This window comes from Geotrypetes seraphini, chromosome 3, assembly GCF_902459505.1.
Source record: "Geotrypetes seraphini chromosome 3, aGeoSer1.1, whole genome shotgun sequence".
Classification (NCBI taxonomy): domain Eukaryota; kingdom Metazoa; phylum Chordata; class Amphibia; order Gymnophiona; family Dermophiidae; genus Geotrypetes; species Geotrypetes seraphini.
The window spans coordinates 345,200,741-345,228,739 of NC_047086.1; the positions used below are offsets into that span (position 1 = coordinate 345,200,741).

General features: G+C 41.4%; 1 protein-coding gene across 2 annotated transcripts in view; it reads left to right on the top strand.

Moving 5' to 3' along the window:
- Positions 1-27,999, top strand: part of CDC42BPA (CDC42 binding protein kinase alpha) — a 488,866-nt gene that overhangs the window by 255,073 nt on the left and 205,794 nt on the right. For both annotated transcript variants that reach the window (XM_033938547.1, XM_033938546.1), the window contains exons 9-14: positions 1,200-1,279; positions 2,766-2,932; positions 7,636-7,758; positions 18,196-18,329; positions 24,146-24,388; positions 25,021-25,131. In XM_033938547.1, the coding sequence (XP_033794438.1) occupies positions 1,200-1,279; positions 2,766-2,932; positions 7,636-7,758; positions 18,196-18,329; positions 24,146-24,388; positions 25,021-25,131 (858 nt within the window). The remainder of the gene's footprint in view (positions 1-1,199; positions 1,280-2,765; positions 2,933-7,635; positions 7,759-18,195; positions 18,330-24,145; positions 24,389-25,020; positions 25,132-27,999) is intronic.

Here is a 27,999-nt window from a genome sequence, read left to right on the forward strand (position 1 = left end):
ATCCAGTCTGCCCATCCATACCAACTACAGTGGTGCCTCGCATAACGAACGCCTCGCACAGCGAACGCTGCACACAACGAACTTCATGTCTTGATTCATACAACGAACTTTGTTTCACACAACGAAGTCGCCCGAGCTTCCACGATCGCTGCCGATGTATTGCATCCTTCCGCACAGGCACTGCAGGCAGTCGTTAGTCACTGCTCTTAACGCGTTTCACATAACGAACTTTTCGCATAACAAACTTGCTCCTGGAACGAATTAAGTTCGTTGTGTGAGGCACCACTGTACTAAGTTCCATAATCTATTCCTCTCCCTCAATGATTCTATGTGCTTATCTTCCATGCTGTAGGAATACAGAAATATGATTTTGCCAGAGGATCTTTGTTAGGACACTATCGGAGACGAGAATGCTCTCTACCTGTTTCATAAAAGTAGTGGCTTTAGGAGCAGCACATTAAGGTGCAGAATTTGTCTCTGTAGAGACACTGCCGTTTTCTATGTACTTCACAAGTCTTTATTTTCAACATGCCTCACCCTGATCCAAGATTTAGGGCTCCTTTTACACCGGATTAGCGCACGCTAGCTGAAAAACTACCGCCTGCTCAAGAGGAGGTGGTAGCGGCTAGTGCGCGGGGCATTTTAGCGCACGCTATTCCGCGCGTTAAGGCCCTAATGCACCTTTGTAAAAGGAGCCCTTAATGTTCATAAGTAGAGAATTGAGAAAGACAGAACTATGATGAGACTGAAAGGTTGATATTGCAAAGTAGCTTGCAGGCTACTAAAATTTTAGTAGCAAGGTTGGCTATGTCAGCCATTCAGCGAGCCACATTGAAAACAATGGTAGGCATAACTTTGGAGTTTGCCAAATAGGATGGTAACCTATTCACTTTTCCATTACTGCTACTATTAAATACTTCTGTAGCACTGAAGGCTGTATGCAGCGCTGTACTTTTTGATATTAAGTAGACATTAGTGATTTGCCTGTTGAATGTCTTAGAAATGCAGGTGCTCTCAAGCTAGATAGTGTTGCTAAGCTGTTTGCTTTTAAGTTCAAAGTAGCAAGTAGCAAAAAAAAAAAAAGAAAAAAGGAGCAATTCCTTACCTGATTTATACTCAAGCTAGGCTAATAAATATCTGGTTCAGGAAAATATGCTTCAGATTGCCATGGTTTAAACAAGAATCCCTTTGTATTGCAGGAGACAATGCCTCCTCCCTCGCACACAGCATTTTCTGGTCATCACCTGCCATTTGTTGGTTTTACATATACAAGTAACTGGTAAGTAAATTTAGTTTTCATTATGGTAGCACAATATTGTAAAATACTGTATTATATTAGGAACTGATATGACTACTAGAGATCTGACTAATAAAAGAAGGTCAAGGCTCCAACTCCTCCATCCTGAGCAAATATTTTAATGATGTCCCATTTTATTAGCTTTCATTTCTTTTATTTTAAGATTTTATTGATATTGTACCCCGCTTTGACCTGATTTTTCAAGTATAGAAAGTCTGAATAAACAGAAAAGTAGCCCAATGTGCACAGTAAAATAACATTAAAAACAAAGCTTTGCCTACTGACAAACTGTAATTATCCATCTCATCATTTTATTATAGCGAAGCATTCTTTCTCCACATACATCACACTGCCTGACTCATCATTTGGAAACTGCCATTTTTTACTTTTTGTATAGGCCAGATAATTGGATTCCTGCCTCTTAATCTAAAGGAAGGGATGCTACACCCCTGGGCCTACCACTGAGAAAGTTCTCTCACAAATAACAGTCTTTCTAGTGCAATATGTCTAGTAGTCCTGAACGCTAGAGTTATGCATCTGAATCTGCAAGTCACTTGCAGAATGCTATCTATCATCTTTGAACTCCGCCTCCTTCCCAGGAAGCTGCTCCTGCCCTCTCAGATTTTTTTTCTCTGCAAGCATGTTGCTCAGAAGTGTTCCTGCCCTGCAGTTTCCCTTCTTCCAGTTATGTCATTACAGTGCTTCTTGATTGCTTTTGTACAACCTGAGGGAGCAGGAGCAGCTTCCTCAGAAGGAGGCGGAGTTCAAAGATGACTGACGGCATTCTGCGAGTGACTTGCTGGTTCAGATACATAACCCTAACATTCAGGACTACTAGACACATCTACAAGAAAGATTATTGAGGTAAGAACCTAATTTTTCTTAAATGCTGCAATGACCACAGTGTACTGTTCCCATGTGGACAGCAAATAGCCAGGGCCCACACCTCTTATAGCTTGGTCACCAACGTAAGCATATTGAAAACAGTCCTAGATTGAACTGCTAACCAATGGAGAACTAATAGCAAGGATGCTGCTGTGGTCCCATATTGATGGTTATGGTATTACGATATCATCATGGAAATAGATATCTTCAATAAATAAAATGTTATTACTGATGACTCTTGGTAATGTGAATTTTTAATTTATTTACAACATTTATAACTTGCTAATCCAAATAGCATTTGATGCAAGTGGTTTGCAAGCAAACATATATAAAATAACAGCATACTCGTAGATAACATATATACTAGAAAAGTAAGTTGAAAAAAAATACCTTCTCTTTCTGGATGAATAGAGATTTCCTTATATTTTGAGAGAGAGAGTTCCATAAATGAGGGCCAGTCACAGGTCTCACACAATTTCTTGCCACAGGCAATTGAGGAGACAGATGAAATGGGTTATTTTTCTTCCATATAAATAATCAGTGATTTATTTTATTTATTTATTTTTGCTTCATGCTTTTCTAGCATCCTTTCAGACCGAAGTTGTCTAAGGGATACCTCAGGACCAACCTCCATGGACCTTGATGCCAATGTTCAGAGAACTTTGGAGGACAGCTTAGCAACAGAAGCTTATGAGAGGAGAATAAGGCGCTTAGAGCAGGAGAAACTTGAATTAAGCAGAAAGCTGCAAGGTAAAAATTTTGAAAGTGTTGTTTTTCCAGTAGATTTTATTCTTCAGTCAGCAGGCAAGTTGTAAGTAGTTAATTTATACCATGAGAGAAATGGTGTGTCAGCTGTGTTAGTCCACTCTTAAAGATATGTAGAAATGAAGAGAAATAAAATGAACAAAAAAAAACCCTGTGTGTGTGTGGCTGCTTCTTGTGACCCTGGGCCCTGAGACAGTCTTTGTCTTCACCACTTGTACCAGGAGACTCTTCCACGCATCTTATCACTCTTTATGTAAAAAAGTATTTCCTTAGATTACTCCTGAGCCTATCACCTCTTATCTTCATCCTATGCACTCTCATTCTGGAGCTTCCTTTCAATTGAAAGAGACTTGCCTCATATGCGTTTATGCTACATAGGTATTTAAACATCTCTTATCATATCTCCCCTATCCCGCTGTTCCTCCAAAGTATACATATTGAGATTTTTAAGTCTGTCCCCATATGCCTTATGACAGAGACCACTGACCATTTTAGTAGCCTTCCTCTAGACTGGCTCCATCCTGTTTATATCTTTTTGAAGGTTTGTTCTCCAGAATTGTACACAATATTCTAAATGAGGTCTCACCAGAAACTTATACAGGGGCATCATCACTTCTTTTCTTCTACTGACCAAACCTCTCCCTATGCACCCTAGCATCCTTCAAGCCTTTGCCATTGCATTTTCATCCTATTTGGCCAACTTAAGATCATCACATGCTATCATACCTAAGTCCCACTTCTCTTTTGTGCACAAATGTTTTTCACTCCCTAAACTGTGCCATTCCCTCGGGTTTTTTACAGCCCAAATATATAATCTCACACTTCTTAGCATTAACTCTTAGCTGTCAAATTTCAGATGCTTCATGTCCTTCCTTGTGTTGTTCATACCATACTTTGTTGCAAATTTTTGCTGCAAAGAGGCAAATCTTACCTTATAGCCCTTCAACAATATCGCTTACAAAAATGTTAAAAAGAACAGGCTCAAGAACCAAATCTTGAGGCACACCATTTTTGGAACATCTCTTTCCTGAGAGCGATTTCCATTGACCACCGGCCTCTGTCGCCTTCCACTCAACCAGTTCCTGACCCAATCCATCACTTTGAGGCCCTTACAGGGCACTCTATTTATTAGACGCCTGTGTGGAACACTGTCAAAGGCTTTGCTAAAATCTAAATATACCACATCTATCACACTCCTATCCAATTCTCTGGTCACCCAGTCAAAGAAATTGATCAGATTTGTCTGACAAGACCTGTCTCTAGTGAATCCATTTTGCCTCAGGTCCTTTAAGCCACTGGATTCCAGGAACTGCACTATTTTCTGTTTTGAAAGCATTTCCATTCATTTATTTACTACAGAAGCCAGACTTATCGGCCTGTTCCCTACATTTTCCTCATTTCCACGTTTGTAGAGAGGGACCACATCTGCCTTCTCCAGTCCTCCGATACCACTCCCAACTCTAGAGAAGCATTGAAAAAATCAGCCAACGGAGCCACCAGAACTTTCCTGAGTTCCTTCAGTATCCTCGGATATACACCATCTGGCCCCCTCGCTTTGTCCATCTTTAGTTTAGCTAGCTCCTCACAAACACAATCCTCTGACAATTGATCCGGCTCTACTACACTTTCATCCCTATTTGCATTTGTCTTCTGTGGTCCCATTCCCAGTGTTTCAGCTTTGAACATGGAACAGAAATATTTGTTAAGAAGTTCCAGTCTTGTTCCATCAGCTTCTACATATTTCTCCCCTTCACTTTTGAGTCTCACAATGTCACTTTTGCACTTCTCCCTATCACTAATATATCTAAAAAAAGTCTTGTGCCCCCATTTTACTGTGCCGGCTATTTTTTTCTTCCATTTGCATTTTTGCTTTTATTACCACTTGACCAGCCTCTCAAGTTTCCCAGATATTTTTGTCTGTCTTCCTCTTTGTGTGATCTTTTGCAGTTTATGAAAGCTAACCTCTTTTTGCTTACCTTCTCAACTGCTACTTTTCCTCTTACTTTTACTTATTTTCCTTATAATATGGTTTGTTGCCCTTAACAATAGCTCCTTTAAGTTTTGTCCACTGCTTTCTTTCATTCAGATGTTCCCATACAGACTATTCCTTGGCATAATTCCCATCTGAACAGCGTTAGTATTTTTTAAGTGTAGAACCTTTACTTTTGTCTGAGCCTTCTCTACTTTTGTCTTAATATTAAACCACACCATGTGGTGATCATTGGATGCCAAATGATCATCCACTGTAACATCAGAAACACTGCAGACCCCAACATCTAACCCAGGGCTGCCCGAGTCCGGTCCTCGAAATCTACTGGCTGGCCAGGTTTTCAGGATATCCACAATGAATATGCATGAGAGAGATTTGCCTGCACTGCCTTCTTGGTATGCAGATCTCTCTCTCATGCATATTCATTGTGGATATCCTGAAAACATGGCCTGCCAGTAGATCTCGAGGACTGAACTTTGGCAGCCCTGATCTAACCCTTCTCCCAGGCAGAGCTCTCCCAGAACAGGTTAATACCCAAAAATAACAAATCTGGGGCAGAGCAGAGGAAAAGACACCTTCTCAACTCACTTATAGAAGTTAAGACTGAAGAGAGAAAGAGGACGCTGTCCAGGAAGAAAAGGAGGCAGAGTTGAGAAAAATGATTGATGCTTTCTACAATCCAACTTGTGAATTGGGGTAGACAACCCATCTGTAAGGAATTGTATGTTTGCACAGGAATGGCTCTATTAAGGGACCATTCAAAGGTATCAATATTGGCCTGAGTGGATCAATGTAGACTGACCTTGGCACAAAATTCCAAGTTAACCTCCAGATGCACTTGAATCAGCTTGTGTGGTACTACCAATTTGCTGTTTGTAAGCACCAAGTCCACTATGGCTGAAACCCGTATGGGTTCCATTACCAACTGCTAGAACAATTCTCCTTGTAGAAAATCCAGGATCTCCCTATTTCTAGAAGACCCCCGCAATAGGGATACCCCAATCAACATCTGCCATGTTAACATCACACCTATTCCTGTGCAAACAACATATGATTCCTTACAGATAGGTAGTGTAACCCAACTCAAGAGCTGGATTGTAGAAGGCATCAATTATTTTTATCAGCTCTGCCTCCTTGTCTCCCTGGGCAGTGACCTCTATCTTCAGTCTTAACTTCTACAAGTGAGTTGAGAAGGTGTCTTTTCCTCTGCTCTTCACTAGATTATTTTCAGGTATTAATCTGATCTTTTTTGAGGCCTTCCCTGTGATAGGAGGTTCACAGTAGTCCTGGGACAAGGGTCAGAAATTGGGGTCTTTAGCCAGGAGGGCCACACTTTTAAAAGAGGACCTGCCTGATGGAACCCCATGTGAATGCCACCCAAACGTGTACAGCTTCTAGAAGCTTATAGCAGCCCTGATGAGTTCCTTGACTGATCAATCAAGGTATTGTAATAAGTTATTTTAGCTTCAGCTATTGCCAGTTTGTATTGTTTTATTTGTTTTCTTCAATTGGCATAGTGTTCCTCTTTTGACGAGTTTTCTCCAGGCCCTCTCTAGTCTTCTTACTCTTGTCCATAGGGCTAATAGCAGATCCTCCTTATACAAAATTTCATCAGAATAGATTATTTTTTTTACACACATCCTAGGTTTCTAAATGAGGTAGTATCAGACTTCTACCTTAATCAGTCAGTACTCCTTCCAGCATTTTTCCTGAAAGCTCATGCCCATTCTATTGTGAGTGCACTGCACATCTTGGACTACAAGCGAGCCTTAGCCTTCTAACTAGAGTGGACCAAAAACCACAATCCATCCAGCTTTTGGTTTCATTTGATCCAAACAAGATGGGGAGCAACCAACAACAAATGCAGTTTATCTACTTGGCTAGTAAACTGCATCTCCTTTGCTTATGCCAAGGCTAGGCTGACTTTGGAGTGCTGTCATGGCTCATAATGTCGGAGTCAGTTGTATACTTGAGGTCAGACTCCATTGAGGAGATTTGCAGAGCTGTGATGTGGTCTTCAGTCCACACATTCATATCGCACTAGTGTCTTGAGCAGAATATCTGATGCAATAGCAGATTTGGCCAGACATTGCTGCAGAATTTGGAGTCTAGAATCCAACTCTACCCTCCTAGGCCCATTCTTTTCTAGTTCAGGCTGCACCTTCACAACAGAAAAGTTTGTTATTGGTGTTATTGGTTCATGTTGGCCTTGTCTATTGCAGTCAGCCTGGTAGCTAGGGATTCCCAGATATGAAATCAAACTTTCCTGCTTGTCCTCGGAGAAAGCAAAGTTACCTCACCTGTAGGTGTTCTTTGCAGACAGCAAGACGTATGTTCTCACATTCCCTATCATCTCCCGTATGAGTTGCATTCTTTATGCTTTTTTTTTTAATCTAACTGCGAGTCGTGCATGAGTTGGGCAGGCAGGAAAGCATCTATGCGTGCGCAGTCAAGCCTGTCAAAAGCTTCCGGAAAGTAGAAGGTTTAAAGCAACTCTGGGCAGCATCTGCATCGAGGCTCTGTTGATGATATATCATCCAGATGTGAGAGCATATGTTCTGCTGTCCTCTGAGAAAATCAGCTACAGGCGAATAACTTTGTTTTATCAGATATTATCTGTAGCTTAGGCCAGTATTCTGATGATCGTATGAAGATAGCACCTTGCATTAAACCTTTTCTCTATCTTTTCTTTTTCTAGAATCTACACAGACGGTCCAAGCTCTCCAGTACTCAACTGTAGATGGCCCTCTCACAGCTAGCAAAGATACAGAAATAAAAAGTTTGAAGGAAGATATTGACAAGTTAAGAAAGCAAATAACAGGTAAGAGGGTGCAATTTCGGGCTTTATGTTTTAGAGCAAGGGTAGTCAATGTTTATATGTCAATGTTCGTACTATCCCTAGCAGGTCTCAATACTATTGTTACATTGAGTGATTACAGTTACTTTTACATTGATTGCTGCTATTAAAGTTCATGTTACATTATTGTTCTAACCTGCCTCAAAATTCACTTTGGAGGATTTTGCGGGATATAAGACCACAACTAACATAACATAATGTCAGAGTTCAATAGACCACCTATGATAAATAAGTAAAAAGTTAACTAAAAACGATGGAAACAAATGCTAAGAGTGGCTTCTCTGAAATACAGTATTTAAAATCATTAAACTTTGGTTAGTTACATTTCTACGTATATTTTGCATGGTATTTGAGGCCACCTATAATTCAGTGATGGGTCACAGGATTCCATATTTTAGCGGGAAAGTCTTCAAATGGGATATGCATACCATGATAATAATGAAAATCACTCCTGTGCCAGGGAATGAAAAGCACAATCTCAGTCTCCCAAATTGCTGCAAATGTTTTAGCACTTGAATTGTGCCATTGAGAGCTTCCTTCTGAGAAGATGTAGTGTTGCTTTTTGCAGTATTTTATATTATTTATTTTTTAAAAAATTATACTGCCAAAAATCTCAGAGGTTTCCAAGGTGCATACATAAAGACATAAAAATATTGTGCTCAGTCATGAGTTTTTCCCCTTCCTTTCCTTCCATTAAATACTGTAAATTTTAGCTGCTATAGTTCATCTACTGTTTCTTTTTAGATAATGCTTTTTAGGGTTCTGATCAGAATAAAAAAGTTACTGCAGTTATATAAGTAGCTTGGAATATAGGCTATCAGTAAGAATCCATCTCTTTTATAGGGCAAGTCTACTTACATTTTGCCAAAAGACAGTGGAGTAATATGTCACAGTAAAAATAATTTTAAACTGACATTTACGGTCCCTTTTATCAAGCTGCGCTAGAGGTTTTTAGTGCGGTCCAGCGCGATAAATGCTCCAACACTCATAGAATTCCTATGAGCATCAGAACATGCATCTTGCTGACCCACCTTAAAAAACCTCTAGTGCTGAGGGGGTTAACTTGATTAGGTATGTGCATTTTTTTTTTCTTTTGTGAAGGCAGGAGGATACCAAAGCTACTAGAAATAAATTGTGCAGAAATGACCCTTAAAGAATTCAAAGTATTATTGCCCCGAGACTAAAGTTTTTGTAACTTGCTGTGACTGTAGTAACCATTATTTTATATGCATGTATTTTATCTGTCCTTGTGAATAATCATGCAAATATGCAGATAATTCTATAAAGTGGGTGCTAAGTTTTACGTTCCGATATTACAGTACTCCCCCAATATTCGCGGGAGTTCCATTCCAGGAACTCCCACGAATCTTGAAAAACCGCGAATATGGTTTTCAACAGGGGAGACAGGAGAGGGTGGCAGGAGAGAGCAGCCGGAGCGCCGGCAATCACTTGCGGTATGCTCCGACCGCCTCTTCCTGCACTAAAGTTGGGCCTCACCAATCAGGAGCTGCTTTGACACGTAGCTCCCAATTGGTGAGGCCTGACTTTAGTGCAGGAAGAGGCGGTCAGAGTATACCGCGAGTGATTTTCTTCACTCGCCAGCGCTCCAGCTGCTCTCTCCTGCCTCTCTGATTGCCCTCTCCTGCCCAGTCATTCACGGTCGGAAAATACCACGAATGACTGGGACCGCGAATGACCAGGGGAGCACTGTACATGTATAATTAGAATTGTGATATATGTTCATAAGTGCTAAAGTTCTGCCTAAGTGCTATTCTGTAAATATGTGCACATCTTTAGCATAGTACAGTGATTTGACAGATGGTCCTACACATAGGTTGAGTGTGGATGGGACTTACCATATACGTAACTAATAAATTTGTGTTTTGTTTCTTTTTCTTTTCTGTTCTTATAATATCGGCATTCCTTTCTCACTATGTTTTTGCAAACCGCACTGATCTTAAAGCGAAGTGCGGTATATAAATAATAATAAACATAAAACACATTTCTTTAATATGACAATTCATGTCAGGGGTAGAAGGAGAAGGAAGGTATATTAGTGTACCTGAGGATACACATTTTTACTTCCTTTTTTTTTTTTCTTTTATCTCTGTAGAATGATTGAGTGATTGATTTAGGTATGTCCTGTACAATATTTTGGAGTTCTTTTCCTCTAACTCATTTTGCTGTATTTTAATGTAAACTGCCATAATCCATGTTGATTTGGTGGTATGTCAAGTTTTAATAAACTGTAAACTGCAGTATAAATCCTTTAACAGGCAAATTTTTCAAGGTGTAGTACTAGGTTAAATTTTCCAAATATTGTACAATAGGGACAGTTTTGCTCTAGTCTGACAAACAAGGGATTACCTTGTTTGTCAGACTGACACCTAGCAGTGCTCCACTAGGTGTCAGATGCTGCAATTTCCCAAATGGTAGCTGAGGGTTCAGTGGCTTGAAAAGTGGTTGAAGGCCTTCTGCTTACTAGCCAGAAGTGCCCTGAAGTAGATAGCATTGGGGTGAAGGTAGCAGTAGCTACTATAAGCCCACTTGAGCCATGAGTCTTCTGAGGTGAAGTACCTGCTCAACCTCAGATAATCGTACTGCTTCTGTGTAGGATCTTTGCTTCATCCCAGAGTGAAGCACATTTCCTGCCCTAAGGGGAAGCAGAAAACCATGCCAAAATTAATTATGATTTTTTTTTTTTTTGGGGGGGGGGTTAATATTGGGTGGAATTCCCAATTTAAGTTTTTTATTTTAAAAAATTTATATTCCACGCATTCAATTCATAAATCCAAACTCTAGTAAAGAAATAATAATCCAATTGGTATTCCAATTCCTATCGCATTCAATATCGGAAGAAAAGGCCTCAGAAGTTGTAGGAAGCAAGCACTAACCTTTGGGTAACCATTGAGAGCTGCATGTCATTCTAGCTCCTCTATTAACTTCTATCATTGGCTCTTAAAAAAAACCTTCCGATGTTATCATTCAATAACAGTTGGTATATATCCTGTGCTTAGTCTGGTAACCCAAGCAAAAATTATGAAATAATGCTTATCTGTATAATATCCCGCTCAGTCAGGTAAGGTCAGTTTTCTTTGGTTAGTGTGACTTAAACAGAACTGTGCTTTTCTCTGCTGTCGGTGGCCATCGTTTCACGGTCAAGCGACCGTTTCATCAGGGCACTTTAGTTTGAGAGATTCAATTTTATATAAGTCTAAAGGTTGTAAGCTTCATAATTTTGACACAGTAACCTGAAACATGGATGAATGCAGGCCAAGCAAGCTAACTGCGCAAAATCTGAGACATTGAGTTAGTTAGTTTATTTGATATACTGCATCATTTAATTTTTGACTTGTACAGCCTCAACATGAAGAATAAAACAGAAGGAACTTCATTATTGATGGCTTTAAAAACTAAACTCAGTACCTTAAACTGGATCTTCATATCACTTGGTAACAAGTGAAGATATCTCATTACAGGAGATGTATGATCAAATTTTGAAGTACATACTATTAAACATGCTTCAGAATTTTGAACAATCTCCAATGATTGCACAATATAGGAAGGCATACTGATGAATAACAAAGTATTCAAAACCCTATGCAATCATGCAGAAATTGTCTGAAAATAGTAAATATAGAATCATGCTGTGTAACCATAGTTTAAAGAAAACTAATCAAATGACTTCTCAGTAACAATGAGGAAGCATCTTGACACCTAACTAATGAAGTCACAGTAGAATCAGTATGGAGCAATGATCCAGTAAGAGCCTAGGTGGGCAACAGTTAAACTTAAATTAGACAAAAAACAAGACTTGAGTTTTTCCTACATTAAGGGCTCCTTTTACGAAGGTGCGCTAGTGTTTTTAGCGCACGCACCGGATTAGCGCACGCTATAGTGCACGTTAGCTGAAAAACTACCACCTGCTCAAGAAGCTAGCGCACACGGCACTATTCCACGCGTTAAGGCCCTCACGCACCTTAGTAAAAGGAGCCCCTATTTGCAATCATCCATTGCTGAATTAATTTGATGGAATATACTAAACGTTTCAACATATATTCAATGGTAGTATCCACAGAAAAGAAGAACTGAAAGTCATCTGTATAAATTTTATATTGTAATACCAAACAAGATGATAGTTTATGGATTGGTGTAATGTATGAATTAAAAAGTAAGGCTCATAAAGCTGATCCCTGCGCAACTCCTTTCTCCTTAAAAGTTTTCAGTTTGGAAGCAATAGTACTCTGTAACAGTGTACCCCAGATTTCAGACACCTGAAGTTTTTGGACCTCAGCTCAAATTATTTGAGCAGCCCTAGTAAAGAGCATGTTGTGTAAATGAGTAAAACAAACTCCTACATTAATGAATTGTGAATTTTACTTGCCTGTAGGTTTTCTGTATAAGAAAATAATTTTGTTATATAACATCCATGCCCCTTAAATTTATACTTGGCATATCTTTGTAGAAATAAGACTATGTCAAATTTTTAGCCTGAATACAATTGAGCTCTGGTTAGAGGGGGCTTAAGTGTTTTGTTTTTTTTGCCAGATCCTGTTGTAGTTAGGAAAAAAGTCATGTAGAGAGTCTAGATTTATTTTGAGTAAGGGTGCTGTATTTTTTTTGTAAAAATCTGAATGTCTGACCCAGGGAGTATGTATAAATTAGTCAACAGGAATTTTACTTTGCTTGCTAATCCTCTTGGAACTGGCTCCTGATTAAATTACTTTTGAATATCAAGGAATATGCTTCAAAGAATCTCAAAATTGCAGATGTCAGTATCAAATATATCAGATCATATACTAATACTTCTCTCTTTAGGGACTCCCTTTTGCATCAAGTTTTAAACCTGGATTTCCACAGAGGCTTACTAGGTCTATGCCAGGGAATAGATGTAAAGATGTGTCAGATTTGGTCCTCTCTTTGCAGGGACTTTTATCTCTCTCTTTTTTTTTTTTTTTTTTCTCTTTTTTGCATCATCTTCAACTCTCTAGCAAATGACAACCTCAGCATGTGTTCCAGTTCATGAGAGCCAGAGTTATTTTTTTCTTCTTGAAGTTACTAGAGAAAACTTTGAGGAATTCTAAATGCTGCCAAATATGTAGAGGAGAGCAAAGGCTAAAAATGGCTCCATGGGACAAAGTTGTTCACTCATGGATAGAAGATTTATTTTGGCTCCATGTGACTGCATATAAACCTTCTTTTACTGTGAGCGTTGGAGTAGTATACATGAGACAGGCAGTTCATAGCATCTGGTCTTCGGCTCTAGTCTGCAGTTTGCATTCCATAGTTTTTAAAACAAAATGTCTGAGAAATAAGTTAATAGCTGTTCATTCTGAAAGGAATGTTGTTTGAATACGAGCATACATGTAGGGTGACATGTCTTAGCGAAAAGAGAAGAAATTTAAGCTGGCAAATGCTTAAATACCTTGGGCAGTGATATTTTCAAGATATTTTTAAAATGAATGTCCCAGGCTTTGGGCTTGTATGATACTTTTTTTGCTCGTAAAACATAGGCTTTTGATGCTTTAATTTTCACTCCCCCATCTCGCTTTTTAGGTGTGTTTTTCAAAAAAAGAGAATGTGCCTGTTCTTGAGGCTGAGTCCATCTGTATGCATTTGTTTGTACTTACGCAAATAAACTGATAGGTACAAATATAAAAAGGTCAGAAAAGGAAAGAGATCATTGGGTCACAAGGACTCCCTTATAACAAGGGTAAGGGTAATGGGATTGGGAATCCATAGTACTATAGAACAAGAAGACAAAGGTGTAAAAGAATGCAGTCGGCGATGTACTCATAGGGATCTATAACCTGCTAAACAGAATTTCCTGTTGTGGTGAAATGAGTAGGAGCTGGTGATGGTCTTCAGTCTTTCCTGGGAAATAAATAGGGGCTCCTGTGGCACAACGCAGTATAGCACAGAGGTGGTATATGGTGGATGGCTCTAGTCCCAGCACCTGAAGAGGAACCAACATGACCCTACACTACTTATCATTTCTTTAGCACTATTAAACATACACAAGCACATAAGATATGTGTTATGAAGCCACAAACAGGACAATTGGTTCATAGACAACGGCGCGAAAGACAAAAGCACGAGCCTGACAATTGAGCACAGCATGCGCCGCCGCTCCGCTCTAAATTACAGTTTTTAGGGGCTCCGACAGGGGGTTTTGTTGGGGAACCCCCCCAATTTACTTAATAGACATCGCGCCGGCGTTATGGGGGGTTTGGGGGGTTGTAACCCTCCACATTTTACTGTAAACTGAACTTTTTCCCTAAAAAAAAGTGAAGTTTTCAGTAAAATGTGGGGGGTTACAACCCCCCAAACCCCCCCACAACGTCCCCACAAAACGGCGCGATGTCTATTAAGTAAAGTGGGGGGTTCCCCCACACACACCCCCGTCGGAGCACTAAAAACAGTAATTTAGAGTGGTGCGGCGGCGCGCGCTGCGTTCAATTGTCTGGGCGCGCCTTTGTCCCGGCGCACTTTTGACCTGACACCGGACAATTAGTAAAGGAAAGGGAGTGGAACTTATATGCTGCCTTTTTGTAGTTATACAAAACTCCGTTATCAGGGTGTTATTCCGGCTCCCAAAAAATGAACATGTAACAGATTATTATATCAAGCTTTATTGGCAGAAAATCGAGTTCAGAATTAAGTATATAAACTACTACTAATGGTTTATCTGAATATACAAGGGTGTACCCCGCAATATCTGATGGACAGAGTATTTCCTTACATTGGTTTGCAAAAGCTGCGCTCAGCAACACAACATGACTTGGCGATTCCATCATGAAAAGAGCTGAGCCTGCAGGCTGTGAGAGTGAAGGCATTTTCATGTTGTGGTCCAGAAGAGTGGAATAGGCTCCCGTTTTACTTTAAACATCAAACAAATTTGGATACCTTTAAGAAATTGTTGAAAAGACATCTGTTTTGTTGTATGAAATACACAGTATGAGATGTTTGGTGTTGAAAACCCAAGTTGTATTAGATTGCTTGAGATTGATTTTTGGTATAGGAGAAGTGATCGGTGTTGCTATTTTTGTCAGGCTGGTATTTTATTTAGATTTTTTTTGTAAGATGTCTGAACTGTTTGTGAAGTATTATTATGTGTGTGTTGTTGTTCTTCGCTTTGTAAAAGGTGGATCATAAATAAACAAACCATAAACCACTCTCGAACTGGTTTACAAAGGGTATTTCAAGGATTTTCTCTATCTGTCCCAATAGGCTCATAATCTATCTAATTTACCTGGGGCAGTAGAGGATTAAGTGAAAGGGTCACAGGGAGCAGTGTGGGGTTTGAATCCACAACTTCAGGCTGCTGAGGCTGTAGTTCTAAACACTACACCATATAGCTATGAACAGGAAAAAGAGTTTAATATTTAAAAGAAAAATGGTGAACTTTTAGGTTCAATTTGAATAAGGCCAGAGAGGGAACATAACACTGATTCAGGAAGTTTGTTCCAGGTGTATAACAGCAGCAAGGTGGAACAAATGGAGTCTGGAGTTGGTAATGGAGGAGAGGGGTACATATAAGAATAACTGAATTGATGAGCAGAATTTCTGAGGAGTAGTGTAGGGAAAGAAAAGGAGTTGCGGAATTCATTTGAAAGTGAGTAAGAGAATTTTCAACTGTATGCAGAAAAAGAGATCCAGTGAATTGTCTTGAGAAAGAGGGGTTATATGAGTGTAGTGACACTGATGAAATATAAGTAGTGCAGGTGAGATTTTGTTAGATTAAAGGAGAGAGAGTTGGTTCAGTGAGAAACCTGTGAGGAGCAAGCTACAGTAATCTAAATAGGAGGTGATGAGAGTATAAATAAGGGTTTTGGTAGTGTTTAAAAAGAAAAAAAAAAGGTTTGAATTTTTGTTATTATATAAAGAAGGAAATAACAGTACTTAGCAGTACTGATTATGTACAGAGAGAAGTCAAAAATGGGCCTGAGAGTTATGAGATGAAGGGTCTGGGAAGAAGACAGTTATATATAGACTAGTTTTTTAGCCCGTTACATTAACGGGTGCTAGAATAGATGTGTAGACTTAGGCATTTATTTCTCTCTTTCTGTATGTGTGTCTTTCTTTCTTTCTCCCAAAGAGGAAGGTAGGAATTTAGTTTGTGGCAAAGATAAAATGCCCTAGCTTAGCCATGTCAAAGTTTCAGATAGTAGTAGGACATCCAGGTATAACGTTAAATAAGCAGGCTGAGATTAAGCCCTGGACTCCTGGTAAAAATTTCTGGTGCAGGGAAGTAGATCAGGGGGTTATCAGCACAAAGATGGTTTAGAAAGCTATGGCACGACATAAGAGCACTAAAGGGGGAAAGGATTCAGGAATTCCACAGTACTGAAACTATCCTTCTCAACATCATCGATGACCGCTGGAAACTCATGGACAAGGGAAATGATCAACACTATTGACTATGCTCTCCTCATTGAGCGGTTCTCTGAAACTGGAATCCAAGACATTGCGCTACGATGGTTCTTCTCTTTCCTGAATAACAGATCCCATAGTGTTTTGCTCAATGATGTGCAATCAAAACTGAAACCAATCAAGTATGGTGTTCTGTAGAGGGCTCTGCTATCCCTGCTATTATTCAATTTCTATGTTAGACCTGTCTTAGACATAGCCCTCAAATATCAAATACAGATTCACTCCTTCGCGGTTGACATACAACTGTACTTACCACTAGGAGAAGCCTGTGACACCCAGATTGCAAAACTCTTAAACTGCCTCTTGGAAATAAAAAACTGGATGTCCATCAACAAATTACAACTGAACACCTCCAAGACAGAACTCCTTTGGATACGCAAAGAACGCTGCAACCTTGCCCGTCCCTCGCTGCACTGGGACTTGACTACTATAATTGCGAAAGACCAAGTGCTCAGCCTAGGAATTCTTGATTGCAACCTTTTGCTTTTCGACCATATTTCTCAAGTGGTATCTTCCTTGTTTTACTACCTGCGACAACTCTGAAAAATAAGGAACTACTTTTCAGAGTCTGACTTTGCTCAACTACGCTATTCCTTGGTACTCTCCCGCATGGATTACTGCAATGCTTTATTCAACGGTCTCACAGCAAAGAATGTGTGACATCTCCAGTGTGGTCAAAATGCGGTGATCAGGCTTTTAAAAAATTTCAGTGCCCGTGACCCTGTCTTCCAGCCTTTAGCGTCAGCTCACTGGCTACACATAGCCAAATGTGTCTTCAAGGGCCTGATGCTAGCGTTCAAATCCTTGCATAACATGGCGCTGGGCTATATGAAGGCTAAGCTTCCTCCATATGTGCTGAACCGGTCCCTCTGCTCCCAGGACGAAACATGCCTCAAAACGCCCCCTGGTCTTGACTTTCAACTGCAAACTGCCAACCGATGGTCCTTCTCCCACTTTATATCGAGCCACTGGAATTGACTACCCCTGGAGATCGGATACTTTGAAGGACAGCTCAGCTTTAGAAAAGCAATAAAAACATACTTCTTAACCTGAACCCCTGCCCTTGACCAATGGACTACAAAGAAATGTATATTGGTACCAGAACCAGTATGTGTCGCGTAAGGAAAATCTGTATTGTAAAATCTTGCACTGTAACTATGGCAAATCTAACATGTAAACTATTTGTGTGTCAGATCAGGATAAAACTTGTAATGAAAGCCTTGCACTGTAAAATATGCTATTTGGTACAGCTCTAGATTTTCTACACATGTAAGTGCAAGCATTAATGATTATAAATCATCAACACTAGATTTTATTATTTCCCACCTGTCTACTAGGCAGGTTACATTAAAAACATAAATAATGCAGAAGCATAAAACATTATCCCCAGCTTTTACTAAGCCTGATAGCATGGGCCAATGCATGAAATGCTGCAACTCCCATAGGGATTGAATGAGCATAGGATCATTTGCCGCATGGTACTCACTCCCACAACTTAGTACAAGGGGACCTATATCAGTTTACATAAAAAGATGGGCCAGATTTGTATAAAATTTGCTGAGTCAAACATTAGACAAGTAACCCTGTCAAAACAAATATGTTTAACTGTTTCTTAAATCTTGGATGTTTTGCTATAGTGTAATTTCCTATACAAATAAATTAAGACTTTGTAGTGTCGGTTTACATTACTTATATATAAAAAAAAATTAAATACCTTAGCTGGTGAGGATCCCTAAGCCCCACCAGCTGAAAACATCTGCAGCCCACCAACCCCAGACAGAAAACCATGGTAGTCAGCAGCAGCGTCCTGGCTTGCTCCGTTCTCATGCATGAACTGAGCATGTCTATGGTGCCAGCACTGGTTCTGAATGTTTTAGATGTAGTGGAGAAAGGTAATGAGGGGTTAGCATCATTGTATATCTTTTACCGTGTTTTCTTATTTGTATGTAATATACTTTCATTTTCTAGAATCTGGGCAGCTAGAACAACAACTTGGAGAGGCCAGCTCTACAAAGCGAGAAGTTGAGGAAGTTTCCAGGCAGATCAAATCTTTGGAAAAACAGGTCAAAATGCTTAAACAGGAAAAGGAGGATCTTAACAAGGTAAAACTATTTTGTACTGGTGACTGGTTGAATAGGTTCTAGATAAAATCCTTGAATGCAGCAATTAGTTGCTTTGACCCTTCTTTTCTATAGTACAAAGTGTTACTGTCCACTTCTGCTTAGACACTGATGTTTGGCCTGTTTTATATTTGTACACATGTACAGTATTATCAGAAGTATACTTCAAATATTAAATGAGTGCTAGCAAGCCATGAGATTGCTACATTTTCCTATCTGATTTATTTTATTTAAAAATTTATATACCACATAAAAACTATGCAGTTTTCAAAATTACATGCATACATATTTAGGAAATGCTAAACATGTTTCAACAAGGCAAACACAAAAGACATTAACTAACGGTATCATTATTAAAATCTTCATTTAAATTCATCCTACAAGATGGAAACATAAAATCCCATAAAATCATTTACAGGACAGGAAAGCATTAACAGAGAATAGCATTAGCACAGCAAGGCATTGACAAATAATTGCATTTTCAACATTTTTTTTAAGTTCAGTCTCCCATCTTAGAATCGCAGAATACCAGGCAGCGCATTCCGGAACTTGGCGCCAGCCATAGGCAGCATTGTTGCCTCAATCGTAACATAAGAGACTAATATCTTACCCTCCAAATCAGTTTCATACTATTTTCAGATCTCAAACATTTTCTGGGGTTATAAATTTCAAAAAAGCCCTTTAGTACCATTGGAGAAACGTGATATAAAATTTGCTGTATGATTGAAAGAATCTTAAACTGTACTCTGCTGCATAGGTAACCAATGCAATTGTTTCAATACTGGGGTTATATGAGTCATTCTTGAAACCCCGGTAATCAATCTTGCAGCGTAGTTAATTAACATCTGCAATGCCCTTATAAGCTTTAGAGTAAATTTAGTGATCTGATTTATTATTATTTTTTTTTTTAATAAAACAAATTGAGATGAGGAAGCAAAAAATATGTAAGTGGAATGATGCAAGACCAAAGTGCAAAACACGATAAAGGAAGTGATGTGTTCTTTCCTGGAAGTATCAGGTTGTGCATATACTATCACACCCAGGACACTGTGCCAGAAGGCAGGGTCACCAGGACAACATCAGGGAAGCTGCTGAACACAATTCCCCCACAAAACACAGAGCAGGCTTTCTCAGGCAGATTAAATCAGCAATAACAGTTTAATTCTTCCACATTTTAGGTGCAGCAGAGGACATCTGACAAGGTTACAGTTCAGACCTTAAACAGGGCTTTAACATAATGCATACCCTGTCTTTCCTCTTTCTTCCCTTTCACATGCTTTTTGGATCACCCTTTTCTTTCTGTTTTCCTTCATCCCTATGTTCTGCATCTCTTCCCTCCCTCCCCCTTTCTCCACATCACTGCCATATTTTCACAGCATCTTGGCAGCAATTAAAAAAAAAAAAAAAAAATCAGCACTCAAGGCTATGTTTTGCTCCCTCCAATGCAGACTTTCTTTTTTAGAGATGGTGGCATATGACAGGTCTTGAGCATGGGCAATAACTCAAAGCCCTAATGCAGATTTTTATTTTGGCTTCCTCTTTGCCACATTCAGAATGGGAGCTCCTCAAGCATATGTAATACCCTCCCCCCCCCAAAAAAAAAAATGGCATTATGCTTATCGGAAAGAGAGTAGCCTTACCCAGTGCAAGCAGAGAGAAGTAGCCACTGCAGGGACATTTTTCAGGCACTGACTGCCACCTCCAAAAATTTGCTGACTTATAATAGAGCCACCTCTGATCAGATCAGACAATAAAACTATAATGAATGGAGAAGAGACCTATGTGTGCTGTATATAGGACTGGTTGAGAGCTCAGGCATGATTTTCTAAATGGTTTTCTGAGAACTGCTGATATTTTAATGAGCATTATCTTACTCTGTTCTTCCTCAGGATTTGTTTTGTTTTAATTAGAAAGAAAGCAATTTAATGGGACTGAATTTATAAGGTAATTCAGCATTATACCCACAGCAAAGGGCATGTATAAAATTGCCTGGTGTTTAGATGTATAAACTGATGTACCCTGTATATGCATAAGTAAATGTTTGGAGGTGTTCCTGGTATCAAAGTTTGATCTTATGAGTGCATTTTGTAATGTAAAATAATTGTGTATAAAATAAAATGGCAAAGTTATTAGCATGCCTAAAAGCAGGTATAGCTTTGTCCAGGAGATTCCTCTAGGTGGGAGTTTTTATAAAGGCAGACATATATATATATATATATCAGTTACCCTTATAAAATAGACATATCTCTTGCACATGTCTACCACACGTTAGCTGGTGTTTTATAAAATTACCTTCAATATATATAACATATGTGGTGTTATATGACAATGACTGATTGATGAGGAGAAAAGGCAAACGGAGACAAAAGAGAAATTGTCCACTTCCAAGCTCCTGAGTAAGAGGATTGGCTTCAGAGAAGAAGTTGCTAATGTGGTGGATATATAGCATAACTTTGGAGTTAAGTGTTCAGATGAATATATACTATCAGGAAGAACGTTGTGTGCCTGTAGGATAAAGAGTTTGCTGGTTTGTGGTGATCATGGTAGAGGTGTCTATTAAGAATTTCCTATTTGTTAGTTACAGACGTGGAGGGGCATAATCAAAAGAAACTTCTAAGTCCATTTTGGCCTAACTCACAAGTCGTCCAAAGTTGGACATGGGAAAAGGTCCCTTTTCAAAAAATATGTCCAGCATATTTTTTTTTTTTCCGAAAATCGCCCAACTGTATGTCCAGCCGTTTGATCGTCCAGACCGCTAAGTCTTCCATCTTTATACTCCATTTTCGACCAAAAATTTGTCCCAACTCAAAAACGCTTAGAAAAAGACCTTTTGGGCATGGGAGGGGCCAGAAAAGTAAGGGACTGGAACCAGACATGGCAACAGAGTAGTGGGGCATCTTACAGGGCACTGCTGTGAACTTCACAAAAAGGGTGCCACATAAACATCTCACAACAGCTCCCTTATAAGTCATGGTGAGTCCCCCCAAAAACCCCCAGAATCTACTAGACCCACATATCTAATCTAATCTTCTATTTGTGCGTTGCTCATTCCTATACAGCAGTGTTTTTCAACCGCTGTTCCGCGGCACACTAGTGTGCCGCGAGATGTTGCCTGATGTGCCGTACGGTGCAGACACTGATTAGGCCTCAGGCCGGGTCCCGCACGCGCTCCCATGAGACTCCCCCGGTCCCCGCTGCTGTTCAGTTTCGATCTTCTGCTCTGACGCAACCGGAAACAGGAAGTTGCAGCAGAGCAGAAGATTGAACACTGAGCAGCCGCGCGTGCGCGGCTCTTTGGGAAAGCGTGCATGTCGCCGAAAAACAAAACCTACAAACTAAGGTGAGGCGAAGGGAGAGAGCTGGCTAAACAGTAGGATCGATTGGGCAGGCGAGTGGTGGCTGTGGGGACCATGTGATCGCTCGTGTTCCCAGCTCAAATTGGAAGGAAGGAGTGAAAGGGAAAAGGATTCTGGGCCAAGGGGATGAAGACGGAAAGAAAAACCCACAGCAGGAAAGAAAGGGAAGGACAGGCAGGTGAGCCAGATGCTATAAGCAGGGGGGGGGGGAAGAAAGAGGGAAAAAAGCTAGATGGGGTTGAAAAGAAGAGACACACTGGTATGGAAGAGGAAGATAGGGGAAATCTGGACACAGGAAGGTAACAGAAAGAGGGGAAATTATGTGCATGGGGCATAGGGACAGAGACATAAAGGGGACATGCCATGGGGATGGTATATGGACACAGGGGGGGGGGCAATGACAGATACATAGGGGAGATATTAGAAATGGAGAAAATAGGAGCACAGAAGCGAGATGGTTTGTGGGGATGGGACAGGGACCGAGCTCGCAGGCTCCAGTGGCTTGCACAAATTACATTGTAACGTGCCATGAAAATAAGAGGGAGGAAGGTAGATAGATAAGCCACGTGAGAGGAGCTGAAGGGTAGTAGAAAGGAACAGATGGTAAAGGAGGGAGGGAAGGGTGGTGGTGGAAAGGAATAGGACAGACATTGAAGGAGGGTGGAGAGGAACAGACCCCAAAGGGAAATGTGGAAGACAGAGTGGGAAGAAGACAGATGCCAGACTATGGGGGAGCGGAGGGAAGAAGATGGGTGCTAGACCAATTGGGGGGGGGGGGTGAAGGGAGAGGCACAGTAACAGCAAATGGAAGACATAGAGAGAAGACACACAGTGGATGGAAGGAATTGAATGAGAAGATGTGGAAAGCAGAAACCAGACAACAAAGGTAGAAAAAAAAATTATATTTATTTATTTATTTTTTGCTTTAGGATAAAATAGTATATTAGTTGTGTTGATAAAAATTTATAAACAAAGCCCTGCCAGCTGAACATCTCTTTCTCTAGTTCAGCAGCAGGAACTTTGATTTATAAGAAAGGAATAAGCTAAATATTACAGTACTAAGGCTTATATGGATGCAGCGGGGATGGTGACGGGGCGGTGAATGGGATGGCAGTGGCGGTGACGGGGCGGTGAAGGGAACGGCTGTTGACGAAGAGCTACGTGTGTGTCTTTCTTCGATTCCAGCCAGAATATCAGCTTTGTGTTCAGCCAAACAGGCCCAGGTTTCGCACTGAATAAAGTATTTTATAATTTTTCACTATTCTGTTTACTTAATATTTCATAATAAAGTAATTATAAAATACTTTCTTTGTGTTTATTTGATTCCTATTCAAGAGAATTACTTTATATATAGTCAATATAGGCACAGAGTTAAATTTTTTAACATTTTCTAATGGTGGTATGCCTCGTGATTTTTTTCATGAAACAAGTGTGCCTTTGCCCAAAAAAGGTTGAAAAACACTGCTATACAGGCTCACCCCAATAGTCCTTATGGCTGCAGGAGCCAATTATATGGAAGTACAAAAGGGTTTGGGTTTTTTTTTTGGGGGTGCACATGTTTCTCCATGAATACAGTGATTAGAGTGGCTTATGGGCCTGGGTCCTCCTCTCCATGGTTCACTAACCCACCCCCAAGACCACTTAAGCCACCTCTGTACAGCTCTTTTAGGCTTTCCTATGCCAGGCTGCCAGGTGCTGATGTTCTGGAGGCAGATAGGTAAAGTTGTTATTACGTTTTTTATGGGGGGGCAGTGATCACTAGGGCTGTGCATGGGGGTATGTACTTTGAGTCTGCAGTGCTTATCAGGTCACTTTGGATACCTTTTGTGGACTTAGACCTGGTTTTAGATGGCCTAAGTTACAACGTCCAAGTTCCGTCTAGGCAGTGTTGTAAAACCTTCGGTTATACATGCAGTACAACTTAAGTCTAGGACGGCCCACGTCCCGCCCAAATCCCGCCATCACCACTCCTCTTAAAATGCCCCTTTTAGCTCTGGTCGTTCAGCAGCACTGTGAAGGACTAAGACGTTTTTAAATACGTCTAACACCCTGTTCAATTATCGGCATTTGGACGACTTTTGTTACTGATCGTCCAAGTGCCGATTTAGGCCGGTTTTTAGACGTTTTTCTGTTTCGATTATGAGCCCCATAGTTTCTTGTCCTGAGTGTCATTATTTGATTATGTTTTTACTTTACAGTATCTGTAGTTTTCTTACTGTCTTCCACATGTTAAATATTGTCTGCAGTAAACAAGAGCATTTCTGTCACCTACTTAGGACAGTTACGATGTTAAGTCTATTTTCTTACATTTATAGTTTTAATGTGTCTAATGTATTGCCTTCCTTAACTTGTTTTGGAAGGATCTTATTTGCCAAACAAAATGGAAACTTTTCTTCAGCATGTAAGTTTCTTGTCATCTATATGGTATGTTGTTTATTCCAGGAAATAATGGATTCTAATGAGAAACTGAAGTCCCAAACCAAAGAGCTAAAGGAGGCACACAGTCAGAGGAAGCTAGCCATGCAGGAGTTTTCTGAGATGAATGAACGCTTGACAGATCTGCGATCCCAGAAACAAAAGTTTGTTCGCCAGCTCCGAGATAAAGAGGAAGAGATGGATGGGATGAATCAGAAGATCGAGAGCTTCCGACAAGATTTACGTAGAACAGAAAGAACCAAAAAGGAGGTGAGCTCTCATTCCATGACCTTCAGTTGGAAGCTATTCTTCTGTGGTTCTGGATTCAGCATAGGTGAGGATTACTTTTCTGCTTTATTAGAGACATTGTCTCTTGCTTTCTTTGCTGAAACTGGTGGCTGCCAGGCAATATAAGTGAAATTCAGGCATTTTTACCCTAAAGGTGCACAAATCTGTTTAATTAATAAATTACAACAGTTATTTCAATTTTATTAAATCTGATTTCAGATACATGTTTCCTTTGCTTTTGAGGCTGAGAGGCCATTATGCGCAGCCTCTAGGTACTCCCTTTATTTGCAACTTACCACTGTGCTATAAGGCACACATCAGGGCAGCTTCCTTGAAAATATTTCCTTGTTGCACTGCTCTGCTTTGTGAACTTGCTGCTAGGTGGAACCATTTGTACAGCATTGGTACTCCCCTTCAGGAGGTGTGAAAACTACATCAAGTAGCAGAAACTAATTTTGATATCATCAGACTTGGAATGATGTCTCCTTTGTAGTTGTAAGATTCATTTTGAAGATTAATTTTGCATCTGAAGCATACTTATTCCTTATTATTTTTCTACTAAGGGAAAAACCTAGCAGTAACCCCTATCTACTATACCTTTCCTTCCCTTTTAGCTTGAAGGACAGTCAGAGGCTGCAGCAGCAGAAGCTTCCAAGGAAAGGAAACTGCGAGAGAGGAGCGAACAGTACTCAAAGCAGCTGGAGAGTGAACTGGAAGGACTTAAGGTCAGTTGCTTGACTCCTAACATCTGCATTCTCACTATACAGCAAGGCAAATGAGTACTTGATAATTGCTCTTCATTTTCACTAATTTAGAGTGCTTATGAATAATAGGGATACCCTATCCCCTAGATTTTTTTCCTTCTGCACATGAGCCGGAAGGAGTGTTTCTGTTCTGCTCTGTTTTCTTCAGTTTTCGGTGGTTAGCCTGTAGAAGCATTTTTTTAGAGCTTGGGGCTGTCCCTTTATAACTTGCTCACCTACTGTTTGCAGGGATTTGAGCACAGGCTGTTAGGCATCCATAGGAGGGTGCTGATTGTATTTCACCTCCCCTATTGGCTTTTGGAATGTTTGCAGGGGTGGAGGCTCAGTGAGACATCGGTCAGGCTGGCAGCCTGAAGATTCAGCGCTGAGGAACATTTTCTTTGGGGCAGTGATTTTCTTCTCCCAAATCTGGCTACATTTTAAGCTGAGACAGGCTGCGGCACAGTACCAGGACAGGTCACAGTGAATAAGGCTGTTAAACAGCCTATGAGGAGAATTGGAGGAGGTTTGTAAATGTTAAATTCAAAGGTTTCTGCATGTTCCTTTGTTCTTCAGTCAAAGGTCCAATGGTCCAGCCATGGCCACATGGTATATTGTTATACATGTTTCCATAGCAAAGCAGCAGATGAATCCAGACTAGTGGGTATAGCTCACATCGACCAGCAGGTGGAGATAGAGAACTGATTAACAGTTGGCCTTAAAGCCTGGTGTTCTTTCTGTTGATTCAGTTTTGCTCTATCTCCCAGCAGGGACTGAGCTAGCCCACTAGCTCTTGGATTCTAGCTGCTATCGGAGATTTTGGTGTTCGATTGGACTGCCTCTGTTGAGACTCAGTCTCTTCAGTAGGACAGGGGTGCCTGGCTGATTGGTGCCGGCTTTAGGAGTTACACCTGGGCCCTCCCAGGTCCCTGCTCCACCCTCCCCTCCGGGTGATTGAGGGGTTGATTGGTCCTGCAGGGGTCGTAGGTCTTCATTCCAGTAAAAAAAAAAAAAAAAAAAAAACCTAGTCGACTTCCTGTGTAGTGCTGAGCTTTTGCAATCTTTGCATTTTTTGCCTTCAGTACACTTACCAGCCGTGTCCTGGCGTCTAAGATCGTGGGAGCGAAGTGGTGAGTGTTTCCCTGCCTCGTTGCTTGGGTTTCGCGTGCCGGCGTGTAGGAGTGGTTGGGGGGCGGAGTCGGCAGTCGGCGGCGTTCGCCGAGTGTAAAAAAAAAAAAAAACGCCGTGCTGGAACGCAGGATGTCTAAGGAGGCAGGTCGCCGGTGTTCGCGCTGTGGGGCGCGCAGAACACGGTCAGGCCTGTGCTCGGCCGAGTGTGAGGCTCCACCGGCAGAAGATGCCTTTATGCAGGCTTGCGAGCTTGCTATTGCCCGGGTTGGTGAGGCAAGGGAGATGTCCCCGGAGCACGAGGGTGAGTCGGAGCTGCGGGGCGCTTCCGTGGCAGTGGGGAGTCCAGCGGCGGCGGGGGAGTCGGGAGCACCAGCGGCAGTCGCGGCCCCGCTCCCCGGTGCGGCTCAGGGCGAGTCAGCGGCGCTTCCGTTTGGTTCATTTTCTCCAGAATTTGTTATGCTGCTACACCGGGCATTTTTGTTGCAGGGTGCGCAGCCCGTCCCGCCGGGGCCGGGGGTCGATGTGTCCCTTCCAGTGCCCTCGACGTCGGCGGTGGTGCCTGGTGGGACAGGCAGGCCGGCTGAGGGCACGGTGGGCTCGCCGGGGCGGTCGCTGCTACCAAAGAAGCGCAGGATTGCGACCGCGGAAGCAGAGGAGATTCTGCCTAGATCCCCTTTTTCTCTTCCGGAATCCTTGGAGGAGGGGGAGGTCCTGGACTGGGATACAGGGGATCCCCCGGGTCAAGATGTGGATGACCCGTCCGCTCTACGTTTGTTTCATAGAGAAGAACTTTCTTCCTTGATTTCGAAAGCTTTACAGGGGCTGAATATTTCTCAGGCAGATACTGCGGTATCAGGTAATCCCCTGATGGCCGGTACACGGAGACCCCCCAAGTCTTTTCCGGTGCATGAAGCCATGCATGAGCTGATCTCGGCGCAATGGGATACGCCAGAGGCCAGGTTACGAGTAACAAAAGCCATGCGGCTCTTGTATCCGGTTGACCCGACTGAACTAGATAAGTTTAGATTACCCAGGGTGGATGCTTTGGTGGCAGCCGTAACTAAAAAGACTACCTTACCGGTGGAAGGGGGTGTGACATTGAAGGATGCGCAGGATAGGAAGATTGAATCTTCCTTAAAAATGTCCTTTGAAGTAGCGGCAGTTACCTTGCAGGCCGCAATCTGCAGCTCTTATGCGGCGCGAGCATGTCTGCAGTGGTCGCAGGTCATGTCAGATACGTTAATGGAGTCTGGGGGTTCTGTTCCCTCGGAGCTGGCAGATTTGGAGTCGGGCTTGGCTTATTTAGCCGACTCCTTGTATGATATTATTAGGGCATCTGCTAAGCAGATGTCTCTGTCAGTGGTATCTCGCAGATCCTTATGGCTACGGCATTGGGCGGCCGATGCAGCTTCTAAGCTTCGGCTGGTGAGACTCCCTTTTAAAGGGGGTTTATTGTTTGGAGAAGATTTAAATAAGCTGGTGAAGGATTTTGGGGATACCAAAACTCAACGTTTACCGGAGGATAGGGCTAGGCCCCCGGTGAGGCCCTCATCGTCTAGACCACGCTTCAGGGATGTTCGGAGATCCAGGGCGGGTAAGCCTTTCTTCAGAGCAGCATCTGGGGCGTCCTCTGCTTCGAGACCAAGGTTTCAGCAGAGGGGGTCCTTTCGTACGACGAGACCCTCTTCGGGACAGTCAACACGTACCCCAGCCACTCGC